The sequence below is a fragment of the Mustela putorius genome, unplaced genomic scaffold (assembly GCF_011764305.1).
Source record: "Mustela putorius furo isolate JIRA1106 unplaced genomic scaffold, ASM1176430v1.1 tig00001584_pilon_pilon_pilon, whole genome shotgun sequence".
Taxonomy (NCBI): Eukaryota; Metazoa; Chordata; class Mammalia; order Carnivora; family Mustelidae; genus Mustela; species Mustela putorius.
Window position 1 is genome coordinate 1,146,872 of NW_025421806.1, and position 24,201 is coordinate 1,171,072.

General features: G+C 51.3%; 1 protein-coding gene across 2 annotated transcripts; it reads left to right on the forward strand.

Moving 5' to 3' along the window:
• The first annotated feature begins 3,211 nt into the window (after nt 1-3,211).
• Nucleotides 3,212-16,211, forward strand: NOL6 (nucleolar protein 6). 2 transcript variants are annotated; one of them, XM_045087906.1, is made up of 26 exons: nt 3,212-3,535; nt 4,529-4,735; nt 4,811-4,927; nt 6,914-7,093; nt 7,894-8,062; nt 8,271-8,405; nt 8,490-8,653; nt 8,740-8,860; nt 9,066-9,124; nt 9,208-9,309; nt 9,519-9,634; nt 9,790-9,967; nt 10,349-10,471; nt 10,641-10,789; nt 10,945-11,020; nt 11,257-11,397; nt 11,541-11,658; nt 11,740-11,894; nt 11,998-12,161; nt 12,500-12,652; nt 12,887-12,984; nt 13,743-13,867; nt 13,993-14,082; nt 14,500-14,694; nt 14,814-14,915; nt 15,135-16,211. In XM_045087906.1, exons 1-26 carry the CDS (start codon nt 3,482-3,484, stop codon nt 15,282-15,284), a joined length of 3,441 nt encoding a protein of 1,146 aa, XP_044943841.1. In that variant the 5' UTR covers nt 3,212-3,481; the 3' UTR covers nt 15,285-16,211. The 2 variants fall into 2 exon arrangements, with proteins under 2 accessions (XP_044943841.1, XP_044943842.1); XM_045087907.1 differs by lacking the exon at nt 3,212-3,535 and adding an exon at nt 3,555-3,780.
• The last annotated feature ends 7,990 nt before the right edge of the window (nt 16,212-24,201 follow it).

The window sequence follows — 24,201 nt, forward strand, 5'->3', positions numbered from 1 at the left end:
ATTTATTGAGTATTTACAGTGTGAATTTACAGTCAAGGATTAAGAGACAATTGATAAACAATCAAAACCTATTTAAAAAAAGAAAATAATGGGATCACAAGATAAGGGAAAACATATTTCAGATTAGATGGTAAGGGAAAGCCTAATTAAATAGGTGATACTTATCCTGACAACTGAAGGATGAAAAAGAGAAAAAGACAAGAAAAAGCATTCCAAGCAGAGCAAACAGCTTGGCTCAAGTTTCCGAGATGGGAAGAATGTGCTATAACCAGAGAATTGAAAGGCTTATTTTGCTGAAGTGAACAAGGGGTGGAGTATCAAAAAAAGGTTGAATGGGGTGCCTGGGTGGCTCAGTTTGAGCGTCTGACTCTTGATTTTGGCTTAGGTTGTGATCTCGGGGTCCTGGGATTAAGCCCTGAGCCCCAGTTGGGCTCCCTGCTCAGCTGGGAGTCAACTTGTCTCCCTCTCCTTCTGCCCCTCCCCCTGTTCTCTCTCTCTTTCTCTGTCAAATAAACAAATAAATCTTAAAACGAAAAAGAAGAGGGATGGCATAACCAGTAAAGTACTTTATATAAACTCATATCTCATCCTAAGTACATCTGGGAGCCACTGCTGAGGTTTTGCTTTTTGTTTTTTGTTTTAAGCCGGCTCCATGCCGGGCATGGAGCCCAACATTGGTAATGAAGGATAGTTGGAAGGCAGGCAGGTGGGGATAAGGCCCCCCCCACCAAAGAAAACCACCCTTCAAAGGATTTTACACACACCCTAGAAGGAGCCCTCCACCCTTTCCCATAGGACAAAAACCTGATTGGATAACAGGCACAGGGAGGGTTAATCAGATTAAAACAGCCTGCCAACAAGCCCATAAATACCCCTAAACTTAGACATTCTGGTGGTAACCCCTTTGGGTCCCCTCCCTCCTTGGGAGCTTTGTACTATCACTTTTCTATCACACAATAAACCTTACTTTGATACCCATCACTCTCTGGTTTATCTCTTCATTCTTCAAAGTGGCGTGATCAAGAACCAACGGAGAGAAAAATCCTACAACAGGGGGATTGAACTCAGGACCCTGAGATCAAGACCCAGGCTAAGATTGAGTCAGACTTTTAAGTAACTGAGCCTCCCAGGAGCCCAGGAGGGGTCACTGGTGAAGTTTTAAGAAGAGAGTGACATGGTAGAGTGACAGTTTTGGAACACTCATTTTGGCAACCACATGGAAAGGGCCCAAAGGAGGACAAGACCACTCTTGTGAAAAACTCCTTTAAAAAGCTATTGCATAAATTAATAAATTATTCCGTGCTATTAGAAGTCAGGGTAGTAGTTACTGTGGGGGCATAATGACTAGGTGGCAGAATAAGGGGAGATTCTAAAGGTTCAGGAAATGTTCTTTTCTGGGAGCTTGTTACATAGGTATGTTTCATATATGAATATTCAAGCTATACCCTTATGTAATTTTCTATATGTATATATGTAATTGTATATGTAATCATATGCTTATATAATTATATGAATAGATATAATTCTATATGCATGTGTATATATGTAACTTTTACATATGTATATTGTATATCACTTGTAATTACATATACACATATATACATATATACATATATATGTATACTGTATGAAAAAACTATTGAATGAAACTGTCCTGTACTCTTCAAAAGTGTTGTCATGAAAGACCAAAAAAGGGAGAGCTGGCAACTGTTCTTAGATTAAGACAGAGAAAAGAGAGACGCCTGGGTGGCTCAGTGGGTTAAGCTGCTGCCTTCGGCTCAGGTCATGATCTCAGGGTCCTGGGATCGAGTCCCGCATCGGGCTCTCTGCTCAGCAGGGAGCCTGCTTCCTCCTCTCTCTCTCTCTCTCTGCCTGCCTCTCTGCCTACTTGTGATCTCTCTCTGTCAAATAAATAAATAAAATTAAATTAAAAAAAAAAAGACAGAGAAAAGAAACATGACAACCAAACTGATGCATAATATTGCATCAGGAAATAAAATGCTACTATGTAGGGACATCTGGGTGGCTCAGTTGGTTAAGCAGCTGCCTTTGGTGCGGGTTGTGATCCCAGTGTCCTGGGATCGAGTCCCACAGTCCTGGGATCGAGTCCCACATTGGGCTCCTTGCTTAGCAGGGAGCCTGCTTCTCCCTCTGCCTCTGCCTGCCATTCTGTCCGCCTGTGCTCGCTCGCTCTCCCTCTCTCTCTGACAAATAAATAAATAAATCTTTAAAAAATAAAAAAGATAAAATAAAATGCTACTATGTAAAGGGCATTATTGGGATGATCAGTAAAATTTGAATAGTATTGAATCAAGCTTAAATTTCCTGAATTTTATAACTGGACTATGATTAGTCCTTGTTCTTATTAGATATAGGCCAAAGTATTCAGGGATGTGTGTAATTAATTCTCGAGTGGTTCGGCAGAATAGTATGTAAATACATAAAGACAAATTTGACAAAAGTTTTTCTTTTAACTTAAGATTTTATTTATTTGAGAGAGAGCGAGCGCGCAACAGAGAGTGCACAAGCAGGAGGAGGGGCAGAGGGAGAGAGAGAAGCCAACTTCCCCAGAGCAGGGAGCCCCATGTGAGAATTGATCCCAGTGTCCTGAGAGCAAGACTTGAGCAGAAGGCAGATGCTTAAGCAGCTGAGTCAGGCGCCCAAGACAAACACTAAGTTATGATGGGTAGGTGAAGGATATATGGGAGCTCACTATATTATTATTAGAATATTTTGGTAGATTTGGAAAATTTAATAATAAACTGGAGAGAACGTATTATAATTTTACAATATAATTTATAATTATAAATATAATAGAAAATATAATATATGATTTATATATAATTTATTATAACATAATAATATTTCTATTATATTTCTATTATATTTATATATTTATATTTATATTATTCATATTATAATTTATAATATAATCACAGGATGATGTGACTTGGGACTAAATTTGACACTAAGGACAGAAAAGAATGAGTAAATTTAAGACATATTTTGAAGGTAGAACTGACAAAACTGGCTACTTGATAAGACGTAGTAGACGGGAAAAAAAGGACAGAAATCAACTAGCTCCACCCTTCGCCTTTCGACGCAACCTGCGGAAGTGAGGAAAAGAGAGCGACTGATAAACTGAAGGCAGGCTTCCGGTCTGGCGTCGCAAAGAGACCGTAAATGGGAGAATCCAGTTTGGCCCCTCCCCCATGATGGGCGGTCCTGGGGAGTGACAGATGCCAATGGCCAGCGATTCTTCCGGCACTCACCTAATGGCTCTGGAACTGGGCGGAGTCCTGCGGCACGAGGCTTGTCCCCACGCGGTGCAGGGAGTTTACTGCAAACCGTCGGCAGTTTTGTTGCCAGGCTTCTGTAATTCTGCGGGGGGCTTGGGTACTTTTGCCAACGTGGGAAGAATTTGTGCAGAGTACGCAGGCTTTGAATCCGAAGTGCTGGAGCAAGACCTGGACCCAGAGTTATGGGGCCGGCGCCCACGGGAGGGCAGGATCGCGGAGCTGCTGGGGAGCCAGAGGTGGGTGAGCTGTATGGGAGGAAAGAGGACTTTCCGCGTGCCAGAGGTGGCAGAGACTGGCAGTTCGCTGACGAGGGGCGCGAAGGCGGTCGCTTCTGGAAGAGCCTTATTCCATCACGTTTCCAGTCTGGGGCACCGAGACCGCCAGGGGAGACGGAACCTAGCGTTATTTGGATAGAAGCAGTAAAGCTTATTAAAGCCTACTCCTTCGAGAACTATGCACTTGGAAGTTGAGACCAAACCAGGTCATTTTCCTAACCAGGTCTTCCTCGTCATTGTGTGAGATCTAACCTTTTGTGCCCGGTTCTGTGTTCGCCGCTTTAACAGGGCACAGGGTGGTGCTTCTGGAACCCTTCAGTAGAGCTCTCACCCGTGTGGGACCGTGGAGTGGGGGCGGGGCTCAGGGCTGTAGGGCAGAAGGTTTGGGATCCTACAGACCAGGCTGTGAAGCCTGCTTACAGTATATGCATACTAACTGTGGAACCTTGAGCTCAGGGGCTCCTTTCAAGTGTGTATTTTCTTTTGGGATTACTGAGGATTGGATGACTTACTGAGTATATTTTACAGAGGCTACTTATACTGATGTAGTCTATAGTCAGGCTTCCTGGCAGGGGTAGAGCCTGAGCAAGAGTGGAGGTGGCATTTGCAGATTCCCAGGACTAACTGAGCAGAAGAGGAAGCTCCCTGGTGCATAGTACCGAAAATACAAGGAGCTCAAGCATTGCTTAGGCTCATTCAACTACTAACCCTACGAACTCCAGGCAGGGCTTCATGCTTGTGCTGTCACATAGAGGAGCCCTCAACTCAAGGTATTTTCAGCCTAGAGCTCAGTAATGTTCTTCTAAGTAATGATAATCCTGAGTTTTACAGTTGGACTCCCATTCAAAAGAGTGAACAGGAGCCTGTGAAGATTCTGCCCACATCCTATCAAGGTGGCACTTCAGGCAGTGGATGCTGTGACCTCACAGTGGCTTCTCTCCTCATTGGCCACAGGAGATGGAACCAGCTCCAGAAAGCACAGGCAAGGAGGGAAAGAAGGAGTCCTCAAAGAAGCGTAACTTGGGGGGGCCTCCAGTGGAGGGCCTCCTGCAGCCAGTGAAGCTTAGCCGGGCAGAACTGTATAAGGAGCCCACCAATGAGGAGCTGAATCGGCTTCGGGAGACTGAGAGTCTCTTCCATTCCAGCTTGCTTCGCTTACAGGTACTATTGGGTGGCTGGGGCTTTGGTTAGATGGTGGGCCCGGAACCCTGATGCTGAACGACTCTGTTTTTTCAGGTAGAGGAGCTACTAAAGGAAGTGAGGCTACCAGAGAAGAAGAAGGAGCGGATTGATACTTTCCTACGGGAGGTCAACCAGCGGGTCCTGAGGGTGCCCTCAACTACTAAGACAGAGGTGAAGAAATGGAAAGCCCCGGAGAGGTCCTCAGTGTGGGGATCTGAAACAGGGCCTCCTCTTCTCCAGAGGGGGTGGGGTGCTAAGGAGCTCATTTTCGCTGCCAGGAGGCTCAACTGAAAGTCCAGTCAGCCATGTGTTCATTTGTTCAGCAAACACTTAGTTCCTTGCAGTACTTGTATTCTTAGGATACATTAGTGAACAAAGTGGTCTGTTTTCTAGTGTTGGACTGAGAGATAGTAGATAATAAGCATGGCAGGTAAACCGTGTGGCAATGTTAGAAAGTGGTAAGCACTATGGGCAAAGGAGAAAGTAGGGTAAGGTAAGGGAATTGTGGGGATATCAGAGGATGGGAGTGGTCTGCAACTTTAAATAGGGTGGTTCAGGTAGGCCCCATTGAAGTGACATTAGTGTGAAGATTTGAAGGAAGTGAGTCAGCCATATGGATACCTAAGGGAGGAAGAATGTGCCAGGAAGGGGAAACAGTCAACACAAAGGCTCAAATGTAGGAGTAAGTCTGGTATATTCCTTGGATTGAAAGAGGAGAAAATAGGAGATGAGTTCAGAAAGGCAATGGGGGAAGGGGGCATTTCACGGAGGGCCTTATATGTAGAAATAAGGACTTTGGCTGTTGCTCTGGATGAAATGAGAAACCACCGATGGGACATTTTTTGGTAGAGCAGTGATGTGATCTAATTCCATTTAAAAAAAAAATTTTTTTTTATTTGACAGACAGAGATCACAAGTAGGAAGAGAGGCAGGCAGAGAGAGAGAGGGGAGGAAGCAGGCTCCCTGCAGAGCAGAGAGCCTGATGTGGGGCTCGATCCCAGGACCCTGGGATCATGACCTGAGCTGAAGGCAGAGGCTTTAACCCACTGAGCCACCCAGGCACCCCTCTAATTTCATTTTTAAAAACGTTCTCAGGGTGCCTTAGTAGCTCAGTTGGTTAAGCCACTGCCTTTGGCTCAGGTGGTGATCCCGGAGTCCCGGGACTGAGTCTCACATCAGGCTCCCACTCAGACTGTTGTGTTAGTAGAATGCAGGAACGCGTGAGTGGCTCAGTTGGTTAGGTATCTGCCTTTGGCTCCCGTCATGATCCCAGGGTCCTGGGATCCAGTCTTGCATCGGCCTTCTTGCTCATAAGGGAGCCTGCTTCTCCCTGACAAATAAAATCTTTTTTTTTTTTTTTTAAGATTTTATTTATTTATTTGATAGAGATCACAAGGAGGCAGAGCAGCAGGCAAAGAGAAAGAGGAAGGGAAGCAGGCTCCCTGCCGAGCAGAGAGTCCAATGCGGTCCTGGGCTCAATCCCAGGACCCAGGGATATGACCTGAGCCAAAGGCAGAGGCTTTAACCCACTGAGCCACCCAGGTGCCCCTGACAAATAAAATCCTAAAAAAAAAAAAAAAAAAGTAGAATGGCGGTAGATAAAGATAAAATCAGGGAGACTAGTTAGAGACCTATTATGTGGTGATCCCCAAGAAAGTGGTAGTATCTCAGACTAGGATGGAGAAGTAGAGAAGTGGTCAGTGTCTAGATGCTCTTGAAAGTGGAATGGGTGTTCTTTTTTTTTTTTTTTTTTAAAGATTTTATTTATTTATTTGACAGAGAGAGATCACAAGTAGGCAGAGAGGCAGGCAGAGAGAGAGAGGAGGAAGCAGGCTCCCCGCCGAGCAGAGAGCCCGATGTGGGACTTGATCCCAGGACCCTGAGATCATGACCCGAGCCGAAGGCAGCGGCTTAACCCACTGAGCCACCCAGGCGCCTGGAATGGGTGTTCTTAATGGAGATGAGTGAAGGTGATTTAAATGTTTTGGGCTTGAACAACTGGTATGAAGTTGCCTTAATAAGGAGGATATGTTTACAGAAAGACTAGGAGTTTTCAAATATGTTGAAGTGTTTAATTTCAGATGTCTACTAGATGTCAAGGGGGACATGTCAGAAAGGCAATCAGATTAATATGTATCACTGTCTCTGTCCCCACAGCTGACTGACCAGACCTGGCTCCCAGCTGGGGTTCGAGTACCCCTCCACCAAGTGCCCTATCCCGTGAAGGGCTGTTTCCGCTTCCTGCCTCCAGCCCAGGTCACTGTTGTGGGCAGCTACCTTTTGGGTACCTGCATCCGGCCGGACATCAATGTGGACATGGCAGTGACCATGCCCAGGGTGAGGTCCAGTATTTGGGTGATGAGGGACCTTTTCCTTGACCACCTGCAAATTCCTGGGTCCCTCTTTCTTTCCCATTTGCCACTTGCCAGGAGGTTGAAATCTGAACTGGAAAAAGGGCAGAGGTGCCTGGGTGGCTCAGTTGGTTAAGTGTCTACCTTTGGCTCAGTCATGATCCCAGGGTCCTGGGATTGAGCCCCACATTGGGCTCCCAGCTCAGTGAGGAGCCTGCTTCTCCCTCTCACTCCTGTTCATGCTCTCGCTCTCTCAAATAAATAAAATCTTAAAAAAACAACAAACAAACAAAATTTGTTCTTTTGCTGTCCTCTTGAGGGCAGCTTAAATGTGCCCTTGGATCAGTTGCTGCTGTTTGGAACTTTGCGTTGCTTGTCTGAGAGCTAAGTATATTGTTGTTAGCCCTGGTTCAGACACTCTGGCCAGGAAGGATCCCTGAGGTTTCTTTTTCTTTCTTTCTTTCTTTTTTTTTTTTTTTTTAATTTTGTTTATCTATTTGGCACAGAGAGAGAGATCAGACAGAGTAGACAGAGAGGCAGACAGAGAGAGAAGGGGAAGCACGCTCCCCGCTGAGCAGAGAGCCTGATGTGGGGCTCAATCCATGGACCCTGAGACCATGACCTGAGCTTGAAGGCAGAGGCTTAACCCTCCGAACCACCCAAGTGCCCCAGATATCTCTGAGGTTTCTAACTGTGATTCACCTTGGCTTCATCTTGCACCCCCAGCTCTCTAACAACTAGCAGTTAAGTGCCTGGTCATCTCTCCCTTCTTGTGACCCTCCCCAGGAGATCCTACAGGACAAGGATGGGTTGAACCAGCGCTACTTCCGCAAGCGCGCTCTCTACCTGGCCCATTTGGCTCACCATCTGGGCCAAGACCCCCTCTTTGGCAGTGTTCGCTTCTCCTACACCAACGGCTGCCACCTGAAACCCTCATTGCTTCTTCGGCCCCCTGGTGAGAGGCACACACTGGGCCAAAGGCAAAGTCTGGGGTGACAAATCTAGTGGGGAAGGGGCGGGGACCTCAAGTCCAAGGTGAGTGGTTTGGGCCTCAGGTTTGAAGGACAGATTCTAAGGTGGGAGAAGGGCGTGGGCCCTCACGTAGGAGGAGGGTGGTACAGGGCACCCCCTGGCAGGATCTCAGCCCTCCCTGTCTCCCCCAGGGAAGGATGAGCGCCTGGTCACCGTACGTCTGCATCCGTGCCCTCCACCTGACTTCTTCCGCCCCTGCCGCCTGTTGCCGTCTAAGAACAACGTGCGCTCTGCCTGGTACCGAGGGCAGAGTTCCCCAGGGGATGGTAAGCAGGCAGTGTTATCAAGGTAGAGCTGAAGGGAAGGATGTTGTGGGGATTTCTCCTCCCAAGGCTTCCCCTCTCCCACAGGTAGCCCGGAGCCTCCCACCCCCCACTATAACACGTGGGTCCTGCAGGACATGACCCTTGAGTCCCATATGCAGCTGCTGTCCACTGTGCTGGGCTCAGCCTTGGGGCTGAAGGATGGTGTGGCACTTTTGAAGGTCTGGCTGCGGCAGCGGGAACTGGACAAGGTGAGCTGGGAGTGACGCAGCCTCCCTGCTTCTCTGGGTGGCGGGCTGGCCCTAAGCTTGGGCCTCTCTCTCCATCTCATTTTCAGGGCCTGGGAGGGTTCAGTGGGTTCCTTGTCTCCATGCTGGTTGCCTTCCTTGTGTCCACACGGAAAATCCACACCACTATGAGTGGCTACCAGGTCCTGAGGAGCGTCTTGCAGTTTCTGGGTAAGGTGGCTAAGGATTCCACTCTTCCTGTGAGTCTCTCATCCTACCAGGGATCATTCAGTTTGTTGCCATCAGACAGTTGAACAAACTGAATTCTGGAGGCAGGCAGTTGTAGTCACCTGACCAGAGGGACAGTGTCATTAGGGCTGGGTCCCCTGGGAAGAAGATACCGTCTGATACACCCATCTTCTCTGGCTCACTTCAGCCACCACAGATTTGACAGTCAACGGGATCAGCCTATGTCTCAGCTCAGATCCCTCCTTGGTGAGTGGGGCAGGGTTGGGTCTGGACAAGGAGGCTTGATGGTAAGGCCCCAACCCTAACTGATTTCTCTCTGTGCCTCCAAGCCGGCCCTGGCTGACTTCCACCAGGCCTTCCCTGTTGTCTTCCTGGACTCCTCAGGCTTTCTCAATCTCTGTGCTGATGTTACTGCCTCTACTTACCACCAGGTACCAATCCAGTCGTCTCCCACTCCTGGGTACCCCTCAATGTCCTGGTCCAGATTCTTTCCCTTCTGCCAGTCCCAGAGCCCCAGAAACTCCTCTCCAAAGAGCTTAGGTCAGGCATGTCTCTTGGTCTGAGCCCTCAGGTCAATGAAGAGAGGGGTAGAGTGGTGATAGTTTCACATGTGAGTTCCCTGTTTATCCTGTGTCCCCAGGTACAGCATGAGGCACGGCTGTCTATGGCATTGCTGGACAGTAGAGCTGATGACGGATTCCAGCTTCTGTTGATGACTCCCAAACCCATGATCCGGGCTTTTGACCATGTCTTGCAGTAAGTTTAGGGGTGGCAGGCTATGTCAGTGGGGCCTTTTCCCCTGGGGCTGCAGTGATGGGGCAGATGTTTAGATCTTCCTTGTTTTGAGGGGGGGTGGCCTTTGGGGTCAGCAGCACCTCATTCTGTCTCTTTGTCCCTCTGTGCCCCTCTAGCATCCATCCATTGAGTCGCCTACAAGCAGCATGTCACCGGCTAAAGCTGTGGCCAGAGCTGCAGGATCTTGGTGGGGACTATGTTTCTGCTGCTTTGGGCTCCCTGACCACGCTCCTGGAGCAGGGTCTGGGGTCCCGTCTGCACCTGCTGGCCCATTCTCGGCCCCCAGTGTCAGAGGTGAGGTGCTGTGGGGGTGGGGAGTTTGTGGGCTTAAGGAGGACTAGATCCAGAGTCCCATGGGATACAAAAGACACCATTCCTCTAGCTAGATCTACCTACCTACCTTTCTATATTTCTTCTTTCTTTATTTTTTTAATCCATTACAGACAGAGAGTGTGTGCAAGCAGGGGGAGGGTCAGAGGCAGAGGGAGAAGCAGGCTCCTCACTGAGCGGGGAGCCCAATGTGAGGTTTGATTCCAGGATCCTGGGATCATGACCCAAGCTGAAGGCAGACACTTGACCAACTGAGCCACCCAGGTGCCCCTAGATCTTTAGATCTGGGTTTTCGCTCAAGCGGGGGCATTCTTGAGTTGAGCTTTGCCTTTTTATACCCTTCAGTGGGACCTCAGCCAAGATCCACCAAAGCACAGAGACTCTGGGACCCTGACCCTGGGATTGCTCCTCCGGCCTGAGGGGCTGACCAGTGTCCTTGAGCTGGGTCCAGAGGCCAACCAGCCTGAGGTGAGGAGCCGTGGGGTCTGGGGATGATTTGGGCCTGTCTTGAGAAGTCCAAGCCGTGCGCTGGCAGAAGTGTGGATTATCCTTATGCCGCTTAGATTGCAGTCTTTCAGGGGTTTCTGATAGAGCCCATCTTTGTTGATTTCTCCTACCACCCATTGCCTTTCCTCAGGCTTCTGACTTCCGCCAGTTCTGGGGATCTCGCTCAGAGCTTCGGCGTTTCCAGGATGGAGCCATTCGGGAAGCTGTGGTTTGGGAAGCAGGCTCTATGGCCCAGAAGCGCCTTATTCCCCACCAAGTGGTCACCCACCTCTTGGCACTGTGAGTCTTAGCATCTGGATGCCGGGAAGTAGCCATGGATTGGGGAGCCTTTTAGGAGAGTCTGGCCTAGGCTTTGGGCTGAGCAGCTAAAGTCCAGTCGCTTATTCCAGTAGCCTCAATGCCCACACTGAGTCTGTGCTATGCCCCTTTCCCAGCCATGCCAACATCCCAGAGACCTGTGTCCACTATGTGGGGGGCCTTCTGGACACATTGATCCAAAGCCCAAAAGAGGTAAGGGTTGTGTGTCAGGCCTGGGGTCAAGGTGGAGGGTGGTTGCTGAGCAGCCTGTGGGGTGGAATTAAGTAGCTATACCTGAGCCAGACTGCACTTCCCATAGTGTCCAGCAGAGGGGATGCTGGCTCTACCACAGCCTTAGCTGTGGTAAAATCCCAGGTGGGTGGGGGTGGAGTGGGGGAGGGGGATGGGTTCCTAGGGTCCTGGTCTCCTGACTGTATTCTCCTTCTTAGACCTCCAGCACAGGTGAGGAGGCCCTGGCAGCAGCTGTGCGTTGCTATGATGACCTCAGTCGCCTCTTGTGGGGGCTGGAAGGTCTCCCGCTGACTGTGTCTGCTGTGCAGGGAGCTCACCCAGTGCTGCGGTATACTGAGGTGAGGTGCAAGGGGACAGGGAGCCCTTTCTGCTTGGTGACCCCTTCGCCTCTGCCCCACCCACCCAGTATTGCCCCTTTCCAATTCCCATGTTCATTCTCCCCCTGTCTCAGGCCCCTTCCTCAGCCCTACTTCTTCCATAGGTGTTTCCACCTACCCCAGTCAGGCCAGCCTACTCCTTCTACGAGCAGCTTCGAGAGCGGGCCTCGCTGTTACCCCGGCCTGACAAGCCCTGTCCAGCCTACGTGGAGCCCATGACCGGTGAGGATCCTCTTGGGAGGGATGAGATGAAACTTTCCCACTCCAGCCCACAGTCTCGAGAACTCTTACTTTTCTTCCTAGTGGTATGTCACCTGGAGGGCAGTGGTCAGTGGCCACAGGATGCTGAGGCCATACGGCGGGTCCGAGCTGCCTTCCAGCTGCGCCTGGCAGAGCTGCTGACACAACAGCACGGGCTGCAGTGTCGTGCCACGGCCACACACACAGACGTCCTCAAGGTTAGGCTGGTGCAGGGTCAGGAGGCCCCAGGGAGGGAGGAGATGGGGTGTGAGGGTGCTCCAGGCTGACCTGGATCTCTCACCCCATCCCCTCTTCCACCAGGATGGGTTCGTGTTCCGGGTTCGTGTGGCCTATCAGCGGGAGCCCCAGATCCTGAGGGAAATGCGGAGCCCTGAGGGGATGATCTCCTTGAGGGACACACCTGCCTCTCTCCACCTCGAGAGGGAGACGAGGCACTTGCCCCTGCTCACCAGCGCCTTGCATGGGTATGGCCCTGTCTGAGAGGCCAGATGTTATAATAGAGACAGGAGTTATGGAGTCAGGCAAATTCTAGAACCTTCGCCCTGCCACTTCACTGGCTATGTCCTTTTTGGGCAGGGCAGGCCCCCTGCTCCGGCCTTATTTCTTCTCATGTGTAAAATGGGAATTTTAGAGGACCAACCTGTTGGCATTAGATAGGGGTATGTGAGATTCTGTATAGAGTGTGTTAGCACAGAAGGAGACTTCAGGGAAAGGTTGAGTGGAGAGTGGTGGTGGAGATGAAGTACTGTTCTAGGGCCCTGATGTCCTGAGGCTCATTGCCACTACTCTTCCCCATCCGCAGGCTCCAGCAGCAACACCCAGCCTTCTCAGGTGTGGCGCGGCTGGCCAAGCGGTGGGTACGTGCCCAGCTTCTGGGTGCAGGGTTCACGGACGAAAGCCTGGACCTGGTGGTTGCTGCTCTTTTCCTGCATCCTGAGCCCTTCACTCCTCCCAGGTGATTCTCTCCATCTTTACCTTAGACAGAAAGTTCCCCTTGGGGCCGGCTTTCATCCCTTAAGCTATACCTTCAGTCCGAATGGGAGAAGGTAGTTGAACTAGGTGACAGAAGGGGTTCTGAGACACCCTCCACCCCCTAATCCCTGCCAAGGGGTCTAGGTTGTCTAGACCACTGGGTGAGCCTTGGAATGTGTGGTTGGGCCCAAACTCTTTGCTCACTTTTTTTTCTCAGCTCCCCCCAAGTCGGCTTCCTTCGGTTCCTTTTCTTGGTATCAACCTTTGATTGGAAGAACAACCCTCTTATTGTCAACCTCAACAACGAGCTCACTGGTAAGTGGTAGGACTGGGGTCAGACTACTGCAGGAAAGACGGCTTATGGATTGCAGAGTAGGGCACATGAGGTTCTCCCTGTCAGTCTGTGAGGTGCCTTTATGTGTGTGTGCCCAACCTTTCCCGGATATTTGTGCTTGACCCCAGTGGCCTTGGTGTGGGGGAATTACTAGGAAGAAGAGGCCCAGTCCAAGTCTTTAGGGAGTTCTGAGGCTGGAGAGCTATGGTTTGCTCACACGATGATCAGAAACAGAATGGGCTAAGGGTGGTAAGCAGGCTACCTGGTGGGGGCTGTGAAGGGAAGAAGGGAGTAGAAGGGGACACTGAATGCTGGGTCAGAAGTCTTGTGTGGAGCAGGAAAGGGCCCAGATTAGATGCCCAGACCTCTTGGGGAGTGGGGGTGATGATTTCCAGTTGTAACATGAGGAGCTCCTGGTCCCAGCAGAGAGGAGGGTGTCAGCTTCCTAATTCCCCAGGTGTGTGGGAGCATAGGGTGGGAGGGGGTCAGGGGCAGGCCTCAGCTTGTGCAAGCCCGGAAACTAGACTGGGGTGCCAGGCAGTGGAAAATTCTGCCTCTGGGCCGAGCTTGGGAGTTTAGTGCCCCACCCAACAGGGGCAGACATGGTGTCCTTTTCATTGCTTTTGTCTGTTGGGGGAGGGCCATCAGAAAATCCCTGCGATGGGCCAGCAGAAGACCTGGGGCTGTAGAACATGTCGGGAAAGGAGCAGGCTGACCCAGGACCCCGTCTTGTTCACAGTGGAGGAGCAGGGAGAGATCCGCAGTGGCTTCCTGGCAACTCGGACACAACTCCCGGTCATGGTCATCATTACACCCCAGGATCGTAAAAACTCTGTATGGACACAGGATGGACCCACGCCCCAGGTGCAATCCCATTCCTACTTCCAAATTTGTGTTTTTCTTCCCCTAAGGAAAAAGTAGGCCCAGTCCGACCGCAGAGAGACCCGTGGTTAGGTCTGATCTGTTTGCTGTATGTGTATCCCCTCTAGATTCTACAGCAGCTTGTAGTCCTGGCCGCTGAGGCCTTGCCTGTCCTAGAGAAGCAGCTAATGGATCCCCAGGGGCCTGGAGACATCAGGGTAAGCCCCTGACCAAGAGTGGCTCTGGGGTTCTGGGGAGTCTGCCTTTGAACATTGGAAGTCTGGAGGTGTGGGGGCCCTCACTGGATGCTCTGTCTTCTTGTTTGGTGAGACTGAATCCACAGAAGGCATCAGAGCTGCCCACGGTGCCTGACAGTGCTGGAGCCTGCAGGACAACCAGGGTCCTGGCTCTCTCCAGGCTGCATACCTCTAGCCTCTGCTCCTCCTGAGAGGGTGAAGCTGACCCCAGCTGGGGCTTGGTGTTCCCACCTTCAGATGAGCATTTAGGCCCATATTGGGGGGTGGGTAGTGACAGACAAAAGAGGAGGAGGAAACCGAGGTGGGCATGTAGGAGGCTTTGTGGTCCACCTCTCAACTCCCAGTGGGCACTGCTGACCCTGTCCTACCCTTCCTTAGACGGTGTTCCGGCCGCCCTTGGATTTGTATGATGTGCTGATCCGCCTTTCTCCCCGCCACATCCCCCGGCACCGCCAAGCCGTGGACTCGCCAGCTGCCTCCTTCTGCCGTGGCCTGCTCAGTGAGCCAGGGCCAACTTCCCTGATGCCTGTGCTGGGCTATGATCCTCCTCAGCTCTATCTGGCACAGCTCAGGGTAGGCCCTAAGGGACTGACTAAACCTGGGGAGGGGACTTCCAAGTGAACCTGGGGCCATGGAGGTGATTCTCAGGTGTCCAACACCTGTAGTCTTATCTGTGTCCTGCCCTTTCCTAGGAGGCCTTTGGGGACCTGGCCCTTTTCTTCTATGACCAGCATGGTGGAGAGGTGATCGGTGTTCTCTGGAAGCCCAGCAGCTTCCAGCCCCAGCCCTTCAAGGTGTGCTGGCTGGTGAAACGTGTGTTCGTGAGTGTGTGCTTACAGTTCCTTGTGGGCACGCCTGTCTGTATGTGGCGTGCTCTCTGAGTGACCGTGGGTCAGGTGTGGAGCACGTGTCTTGCATGTCTGTCTCCACTACTGCTGTTCCCCTCCGCTGCCCATGTGTTGTCTCTTGTGTACCTTTAGGACACTCAGTCCACATTTCTCTGCTTCCCCTAGGCCTCCAATGTGAAGGGGCGCATGGTGACGTCTCGAGGTGGGGAGCTGGTGATGGTGCCCAATGTGGAAGCAATCCTGGAGGACTGGGCCATCCTCGGTGAAGGCCTGGTGCAGGCCGTGGAGGCCCGAAGTGAGAGGTGGACCGTGTGATCTCCAGCCCTAGGAGCAAGCTGTAGGTGACAGCTGGACTTCAAACCTCTGGAATGGCATGACCTCCACCCTTGCCACATATGGATCCTTCGTGGAGTACCTGCCAGTCTGAACGCACTGAGATGTTCCCCCAAAGAAGCCCTGCCCCAGTTTTCTGTCTGATGCCTCAGCACTGGGGCAGGGGCCTGGGATCCTAGAGAGTTCCCTGGGCCTGTCTGAACTCCCAGAAGAGGAGGGTGAGCCAGCTCAGAGAGGGAGCTAAATGAACCCAGAAGATCCATCTACCTGTCAGCCCTGGCCTGGGCTTCTTTTTATCTTCCTAGGATGTTTCCAGAAGCTTGGAGAGGAGGACATGTGTCCAGGGCTGAGGCTCTGTCTCCTTCCTGTTGCCAGGACATGTGCCTAGATCTTACAGTATGCCCTTCAGTGTAGGGTCTGAACTTTAAATAGGGCCCAGAGGGGGACAGCTGGTCCTCTAGTCCAGGAAAGCTGCAGAGAGCACCTGTGCTGTGCTGGCTGCTCAGTGTCTCAGTCCCTCTGGCTCTGTGCCTCTGCCCATTCATGTCACAAACTGCCCCCACCTCGTCCCTGCAGCGGGCGTGCAGAGGAGAGCAAGACCCTGATCCTGCTCTCCAGGAGCTCTCCATATGGGGGGCGGGTAGTGGGGTTGCTGCCTCCTTTCAGCCCAGTACACACCCCCTTCCGGCAGCCTCTCCCTTCTCCATCTCCCCTAATCCTGGATGTTTTACAGACTCAGCTCAAATAGTGCTTCCTCCAACCCTTCTCACACCCCCAGCCTGAGGTGCTCTTTTCTCTGAAACATTGGAGCAGTTTTTGTGTGTTCAGCTTACTTGGTGGTCACATTCAGTGGCATGCACCCTTCTGTTGTCTTAAACTTGGATTTTAAATTAAATTACTTTTGGGGCACCTGGGTGGCTCAGTTGTTAGGTGTCTGCCTTTGGCTTAGGTCAGGATCTCAGGGTCCTGGGATCGAGTCCCATGTTGGGCTCCCTGCTCAGCAGGAAGCCTGCTTTTCCCTCTTCCGCTCCTCCTGCTTGTGTTCCCTCTCTTGCTGTGTCTCTGTCAAATAAATAAAATCTTAAAAAGAAAAAAAAAATCACTTACTTTCCCCATGTTCTTGGCTCTTCTGCTTTCTTCACATGGTTTTAACCTTGTCTTCTACACATAAGCTCTTTGGGGGCACGTGACATGTAGAGTTCTTGGTGCCTTTGTGGCACCGAGGACAGCGCTGTGCTCAAGAAGGGTACAGATGTGTACAGAGGGCTGATGGGAGCAAGCACCAGACTTCAAAGAAAATCACGATTTTTACTCTGCCTAGAATGCGTGGGGTGGTGATGGTGAGCGGATAGTCATAGAGGGCTCGGTAAATGCTGGGTGCTATTAGGTTTTTTACATATCTTCTGTGTGGGAATGTGCTCACACAGTAATACCAGCCCCATGAAGTATGTGCTTTGACTTCTCATCTGAATGAAGGAGCAGGTTCAGCAGCAGGCAGGCCCTTGGCTGCCTGGTCATCAGCCTTCATCCTCAAGATGATAAGCCATTTATGGGAACCCTGATCTCCTTTTATCCCAATTTTGTGAGTCTTTGTGAACCTATGCCAGTCCCTAGCTGTCACTGTTAAGGGATTAGAAATGGGCATAGAGAATATACCGTTGGGCTGTGTGTGTGAGCTGAAATTGGCATTTCCCCATAATCCACAAAGGAAAGCACGAAAGGCTTCACTGTCAGAGAAACAAACACCTTTCAGCGCTCATGGACCTTGGGTGTGTGGTTGTCCCTAGCTGCTCCTCACTCACTTTTCCCCACAGCCCATCCCTGAGGCTCTGAGGAGGGACAGTGCTGGCCTACTTCAGGCAGTCCTGCTTCATGCAAAGGTCAGCTTCAGTCCTTGGTTTCTGGCCTTTCCACAATTCAGTTCTAGAGGATCCCAGTGCAGGAAGGAACAGAATCGGCTCCTAGGGAGAATAGCAGGTGGCTCCGAGAGGGGAAGACAGTGGTCTCCACTCTCGAGATGAGCCCTGGCCCTGCTACCTCCTCATGTGTCCTCGGGCAGGTCACACATCCTTGCTGAGCTCAGCCTTCCCACCTTGAAAATGGGCATGGTACTGGCTTTTTCGGGTGCACAACGTGGCAAGGGAGGAGGCCAGAAGACTCAAACTCAAGAGCTGGGCCATCCTTTCTGCACTCCCTGCTTAGTTTAGAGGGTGGGGTGTGGAGAGTGCTAGAAGCCCAGCCCCTAATCTCAGTCCCTCATACTGCAGCCCCAAGCCGTTTTCCTCATATCTCTGGGAAGTAGGTGAGGAGGCGGTATGGTCTAAGATGATCTGGAAGTGGGGGTGGCCTGAGGAGCTGGACCTTCATTGGAAGGGAAGGAGAGAAGACTAGAAGGAACTGTGTAAGTGAAGGTGTAGGTTACAGCTCCCCGTGGGTGCGTCTGCCTCTGTGAGCTTCTGCATTTAACTTTGAAGGTGGACAGGGATGGGGTGGGAGTCTGTCTGATGTATGGATTTGTCTGCTCCGTGTTGGCGGGTGTGGATATGTCTGTATGCTCCAGTCTGTGTGCACATTTTTGCCTCTAATTCTGAGTTGCTGTAAAAGGGGAAATATTTTTTTAATCTTAATTTTAATTAATTAATTAATTATTTTTGACAGAGAGAGAGAGCACAAGCAGGTAGAGCAGCTGGCAGGGGGAGAGGGAGAAGCAGGCCCTTCGTGGAGGAGAAAGCCCAATGCGGCTCTTGATCCTGGGAACCTGGGATCATGACCTGAGTAGAAGGAAGACGCCCAACCCACTGAGCCAGCCAGGCACCCAAATCTTTTTTTTAAAGATTTTATTTATTTGTTTGACCACAAGAGACATCCCAAGTAAGCAGAGAGGCAGGCAGAGAGAGCAGGGGGAAGCAGGCTCCCCGCTGAGCAGAGAGCCCAATGCGGGGCTCAATCACAGGACCCTGAGATCATGACATGAGCCGAAGGCAGAGGCTTAACCCACTGAGCCACCCAGGTGCCCCAGGGAGACTCTGTTTTTGAAGAGCAAGTTGGAAAAGAGCTCTCAGATAAAAGGCAAAAACTCAATTTTTTCCCTGTGGATTTAAAGGCTTTAAACAAAAGCCTTTGCCTTGGGGCTTTGGTTTCTCAGTTCTGTCAGACTTTTTATTTTTTTAAGATTTTATTTTTATTTATTTGACAGAGAGAGACACAGCGAGAGAGGGAACACAAACTGGGGGAGTGAAAGAGGGGGAAGCAGGCTCCCCACTAAGCAAAGAGCCCAATGCGGGGCTCGATCCCAGGACCCCGAGATCACACCCCGAGCTGAAGGCAGAAGCTTAACAACCGAGTCACCCCGGCACCCCTCTGTCAGACTTTCTAAGCCTGTTTACATCGTTAGATTTAGTGAACTCTCAAATGGTCTGCTCTTCTGACTGTGGTATCACCATGTCCTCCAAACCAGAATCCTTTTGGGACTTTTGGGTGATGCAGTGGATTGGGGATCCGACTTGGTTTCAGCTCAGGTCGAGATCTCAGGGTCGTGGGATCGAGCCTTGGGGCAGACTTCACACCAAGCCAGAGTCTACTTGAGACTCTCTGTCTCCCTCTGCCCCTCCCACTCATGCTCTCTCTCTCTCTCTAAAATAAACAAATCTTCTAAAAAAAAAATTAAAAAGTATTAAACCAGAATCCTTCTAGCTGAAGACCTATTTTCCTCTGCCCCATACCTTACTTTGGAGTAGAAGAGCAAGACCCTTGGGGTCCTTGGAGCAGGTTACATTCAATGAAGTCCTGAGGGCTGCTGAGATTTGGGCTAGCCGGAGCGCCCCCACCCCAGTAAATAAACATGTAACCCCCCCAACATCCGGTACTTGCTTTGTGAGTCATAGATTAATCCAGGTGAGAGATAAAGGGGAGGGGAAGCCTGGGGCACGTGAGTCACCCCTACCCTACTCAGTAAGAGGCTAGCCTGCTTGCCCATCCCTCTGCTGCAAAGAGAGAGGAGGGAGTGTTGGGGGGAGACGGGACTCTTAGACTGCCCACGGCACTAATGGGGACCAGGGTGTTCCAAACCCAGAGGGAGACTCATTTCCCTTTCCCACTTCAGCTTCTGAGAGCAGGATGGGGAGGATAATTTTTTTTTATTTGCACGAGGCCCAGAGAGGTCAGAACTTGTCCGGGGTCACAGAGGGGGCTAGGGGTGGAGACCCAGAGAACCCAGGCATCCTGGCTCCAGGCCTTGCTGCTGAGCCTGGGCTTTCCTGCCGCCAAGGGCTGGAGTGAGGAAAATACAGGAATGGAGAGCTGAGTTCCAGATCTGTGCAATGGGGCAGAGAGGCGTGCAAAGCCTGGCCCTGTCCCCTGTTCTGGGTCACCTGCCAGCCTTGCTGCTTCCCGTCCACCCAGGGCAGTTGACCGAAGCGGTTAGCAAGACCTAGAGGAGCAGAGTCAAGGATAGGGGAGGGATGGGGGTGTGCACACTCTGGTCCACCTTAGCTCAAGCCTAAGTCTCCTCTGTCCCCCTAGCTGACAATATGGTATTATAATCAACAAACTTGCTAAGAGACTAGACCTTAATTATTCCCGCCACTTAAGAAAGGACAATTATGTAATGGACGTTTAATTATCGCTACAATGGCAATCATATTATACGGCATAGAGAGATATGGCATCTTGGCCTTTGTCTAATCTGCCCCCACAAAATCCCCATCCCCATCTCCCAATCCATGGGGTCTCCCTGGAGTTCAGTTCCTACTGATCCCAGGTCTAGCGATCCTCAGGAAGTCATACTTGAAGTCTGACAGCAGAACCTCCTGCTGGAGCCTGTCCCCTCCCTTAGATCCTTCCCCTCGTGATGCCTCTTCCCTGGGGGCAGGCAGCTAGTAGCTGCCCTGTAATTAGCGCCCAGACTGGGCTGGGATGAGGGGAGAGAATACTGGGTCTCACACATGCCCATGACATTTCTGGAACACCAGATGGAGCCTCCTTCCACCACCTGTTCCCCATCCTTCCCTCTTCAGACCACAGGCCTCTCAGAGAGCAGTTGTCTTGGGCCCCAAATCAGGTTCAAGTTCCAGTCTTCCCAATTCTGCTTGCCTCCATTTTAGTTCCTTGCCAACCTGCCCTCTTCTCTCTGCCCCTTAAATGCCCAAATCAAATCCTCCTCACTCCCCGTAGCTATTGCCCTGCATCTGGTCTCTTTCGCTCCTCCATGGCTTCCTTCCAGGCCTCCTGGCCTCAGCCTCTTCCCTCCAACATATCCTCCACTTCACAGCTGGAGGGATCCTTCTAATGCCTTCCATTAACTGGCAGATGGAGACCATACCACTCCCCTGCTTTAAACCCTCAGGTCTCCGATCAGCTTTTATTCTTAGCAGTGAAATATTTGTCCATTATCATCCTGTTTAGAACCCTGATATAACATGGTTAAAACACTGTGCTTGAAGCAGGAGGCAGGGCCAGGGCTCTGCCTCCTTGGCATCCCTCTCCCCATTTCCAGCGGCAGAGTCACTTTGAGAACTCCCTCAGAGCCCTAGGGATTACAGAAGCACAGTTTGAGTATCTCTGGATCCTCAATAAGGTCCAGGCCCTTAGTACAGAACCCAAACTCCTTCCCCCAGTGGCTCTTCCTGGCTTGATGTACTATAGGTGCTCTCATCATGGCCTAGCCCAGCAGGCTCTCACCTTGAAGACCCTCCTTAAAATCCCCAGCCAAATGTTCCCTCCTCCAGGAAGCCCTCTAGTTGCCTCAGCCCTGCAAGAGCTTCACCCTCTCTTCTTGGCTGCAGGGATTTGCCAGGCCCTAATTCAGGCCCCTCAGGAAGCCCATGAGCTTTTCTTCCTCCTAAAACTCTGGTCATAACCCCTCATTCTCTGAGGCACCCATCCTTGTTCCAGAAGTTTCCTGCTAGTGAAGGAGACAGGAAAACAGAAAACCCAGGGGTTCTGAGGATCTGATCCCTGAGGTGTGAACCTGAGCCTTCCAGACATCCTAGGCCTGTTCACAGGGATAGCCTGGTCTGTGTCAGCTCCATGTCACTAACTCCCCTCCCCCCAGGCTGGCATGGGACAAGCCCAAAGTCTCCAGATTTCTCAACAGATCCCCATCCTCCGTCTCTGTTTTTTTTTTTTAAATATATATTTTTTAAAGATTTTATTTGCTTGACAGACAGAGATCACAAGTAGGCAGAGAGGCAGGCAGAGAGAGAGAGAGGAGGAAGCAGGCTCCCTGCAAAGCACAGAGCCTGACGTGGGGCTCGATCCCAGGACCCTGGGACCATGACCTGAGCAGAAGGCAGAGGCTTTAACCCATTGAGCCACCCAGGTGCCCTCCGTCTCTGTTTTTTGTAAACACTGGACCCAGAGCCACAGCCAGGCCCAGGCAGGGACACACAGATATCATACAGAGCCCCTGGGACACATAAATGCACACACAGGCCCTCATGGATATACACACACATGCATGGACCCCATGGTTGTCCACGTGTCCATGCAGGCCTCCATGGATACACACACACACAGTCAAGAACACACAGGGACACGTATGCATATTCACGTAGGAGGACATGTGGCTCAGATTAAGGAGGCAGCTTCTAGAATGAGCCTTTCTTTCTATGTTGACTATGTAATACAGTTTTTAAAGCCTGAAGCACCCACAGTCTTGTTTGGTTCTTACAGAGGCCCTGGGTTGGGGGATGGGAGGACCCCATCTGGAAACTTCCAGATGACTGATGAAGAAACTGACACTCTGAGGGCTGGGAGAAGAGAGTTGTCTCTCTCTTCTCACTGGGAGAGAGACAACTCTCTTCTCCCAGTGAGAAGTGGCCAAGCCAAACCTGGAGCTGAGATTCCGGGTCTGTGAGAGGCCTCTGTCCCATCAACCTAGACTTTCTGACTCTGGGCCATTCCTCAGCAAGGATTCTAGGCCTCTGCCCCCATACCTCTTGCCTCCTCTAGGACTTTCTGCTGTCCCCAAAGGGGGGCAAGGGCACCTGAGGGACACCAGAAGGTGAACCCACAATCTTCAGGATATGGGTCTAAAGGTAGATTTTTCTCAGGTTCCAGCTGGACGTCTAGCTGGAAGTGCCAAAGGGGTAGTTTGTGTTTATGGGCTCTCTGCCATCTTGTCTGGAGACAGGGGGTGACTGTTGGCGCAGTGGGAGGAGATGCTAGCCCTCCCCCCAGTCTAGGGACGCTCATAATAGGATGATTCACCTCTGCTATCCACTCCCAATTCCAGTCTGGAGCCAGCCCCCAACTCTTGAGGCCTAGGAGCAGGAATAATGTCCAGCAGTGGCCTAAGAGTGGGACACATTCTAGAAAGGGAGCTCAAGTGTGGAGAGACTTAGTGGGTTCCTGTGTTCTGGCTCCCCACTCCTCCTATGCCTCAGACCTGAGGCTCCCTGGCTTCTCTGCCCTTCTCTACTTCTCCTCCTCATCCCCATGGGGTTTGAGAATCCCAGCTTAACACTTAGTGGCTGAGACCTTAGCAGGTAACTTCTTTTCAAACCTCAGTTTTGTCCTCTGTGAAGCGGGGAGGGATACACTCACTTTTGGGGGTTGCTTTGCAAATGGGGGGATGTGCTTTCTAAACTTGAAAATTTCTGCATGTCTGCTTTGGTCTGCCACTCCCCCCATCCACTCCAATGCTCTGGAGGAGACTAGGGGGTTTGAAGAGGCTGAGGGGACTGTAGCATGATTTGTTTTCCAATGTCTACACTCTTCTCTACCCCACTTGCTGACAGCAAGAACCATGTATCTTCTGATGGTTCAGGCTGCTCCTATTGAAGCAGAAAGAGTTTGGGGGGCAGGAAATGAAGGGTGTGCCACCACATCCCTGCCCCCTTACAGGCCCCAGCCGGCCCCTCTGGTCAAGCAGGCTTGGACCTGCATCTTTAGCCCTTCCCTTGGCTGGGAACCCACTCCCCCAGCTCTGACCTCAAGGAGTCACAGCCTCCCACAGGGTGGATGGGCTGTCAAGGCCCCTTCCTGGGCTCAGCCCTCCCGCCCAGGTGAGACATAGACCTTGCTCAAGACGCCCTGGGAGGAGGTGGTGCCTCATCTGCATCCTCCCAGAGCTCCCAGGTGGGCTGGCTTCTAGCCTGCACTTGGCACTGGTTTTCCTTCTCAAAGCACAGGAGGGAGCCCAGAGAGCTATAAGTAAGCTATGTGACTCAGAGCCAAGCCCTACCAGGCTTTAATCACTTCTCCATGAAGACATGCTTCTTTCTATCTTTTGCCCCAGGGGGGCGCCATTGACATTGAACTATAATGCCCTACAGTGAGGTCGGGCTTCAGCCCCCAAACTCAGGCTAGCCTGGCACTTCTGGACAAAATCCCCAGGTCCTGCCCCCCCCCTTTAAAAAAGATTTTATTTATTTATTTGTCAGAGAGAGAGAGAGAGCACAGGCAGACAGAGTGGCAGAGGGAAAAGCAGGCTCCCTGCAGGGCAAGGAGCCCTATGTGGGACTCAATCCCAGGGTGCTGGGATCCTGACCCGAGCCAAAGGCAGCCGCTCAACCAACTGAGCCACCCAGGCATCCCATGTCCTGACCCCTCTTAATCCCACATGAGGACTTGTAGGAATAAAGGACCCTTGGAAGGAATTGTATCCTTTTCCCTCTTTCAGGCCCACTAAGAAGCACGAAGCCCCTACCCATATCGTATCTTCTTAGCTCTGACCCACACCATCCCAATGTGCATGCATATGCATATGTATTTGTATGAATATGTGTGTTCACAGGAATTTTAGATAGGGATGAGTTTGATGGGAGCCCTTGGTGCAGCACATGTGAACACCTATAAGCTGAGTACAAACACGTGTGTTTAGGGGCCTTGTGTGTGCCTGTTGGTGGCAAAGCTGCCTCTGTCTTTCTCCAGTGCTCCGCTTCCAGGCCAGGCTAGG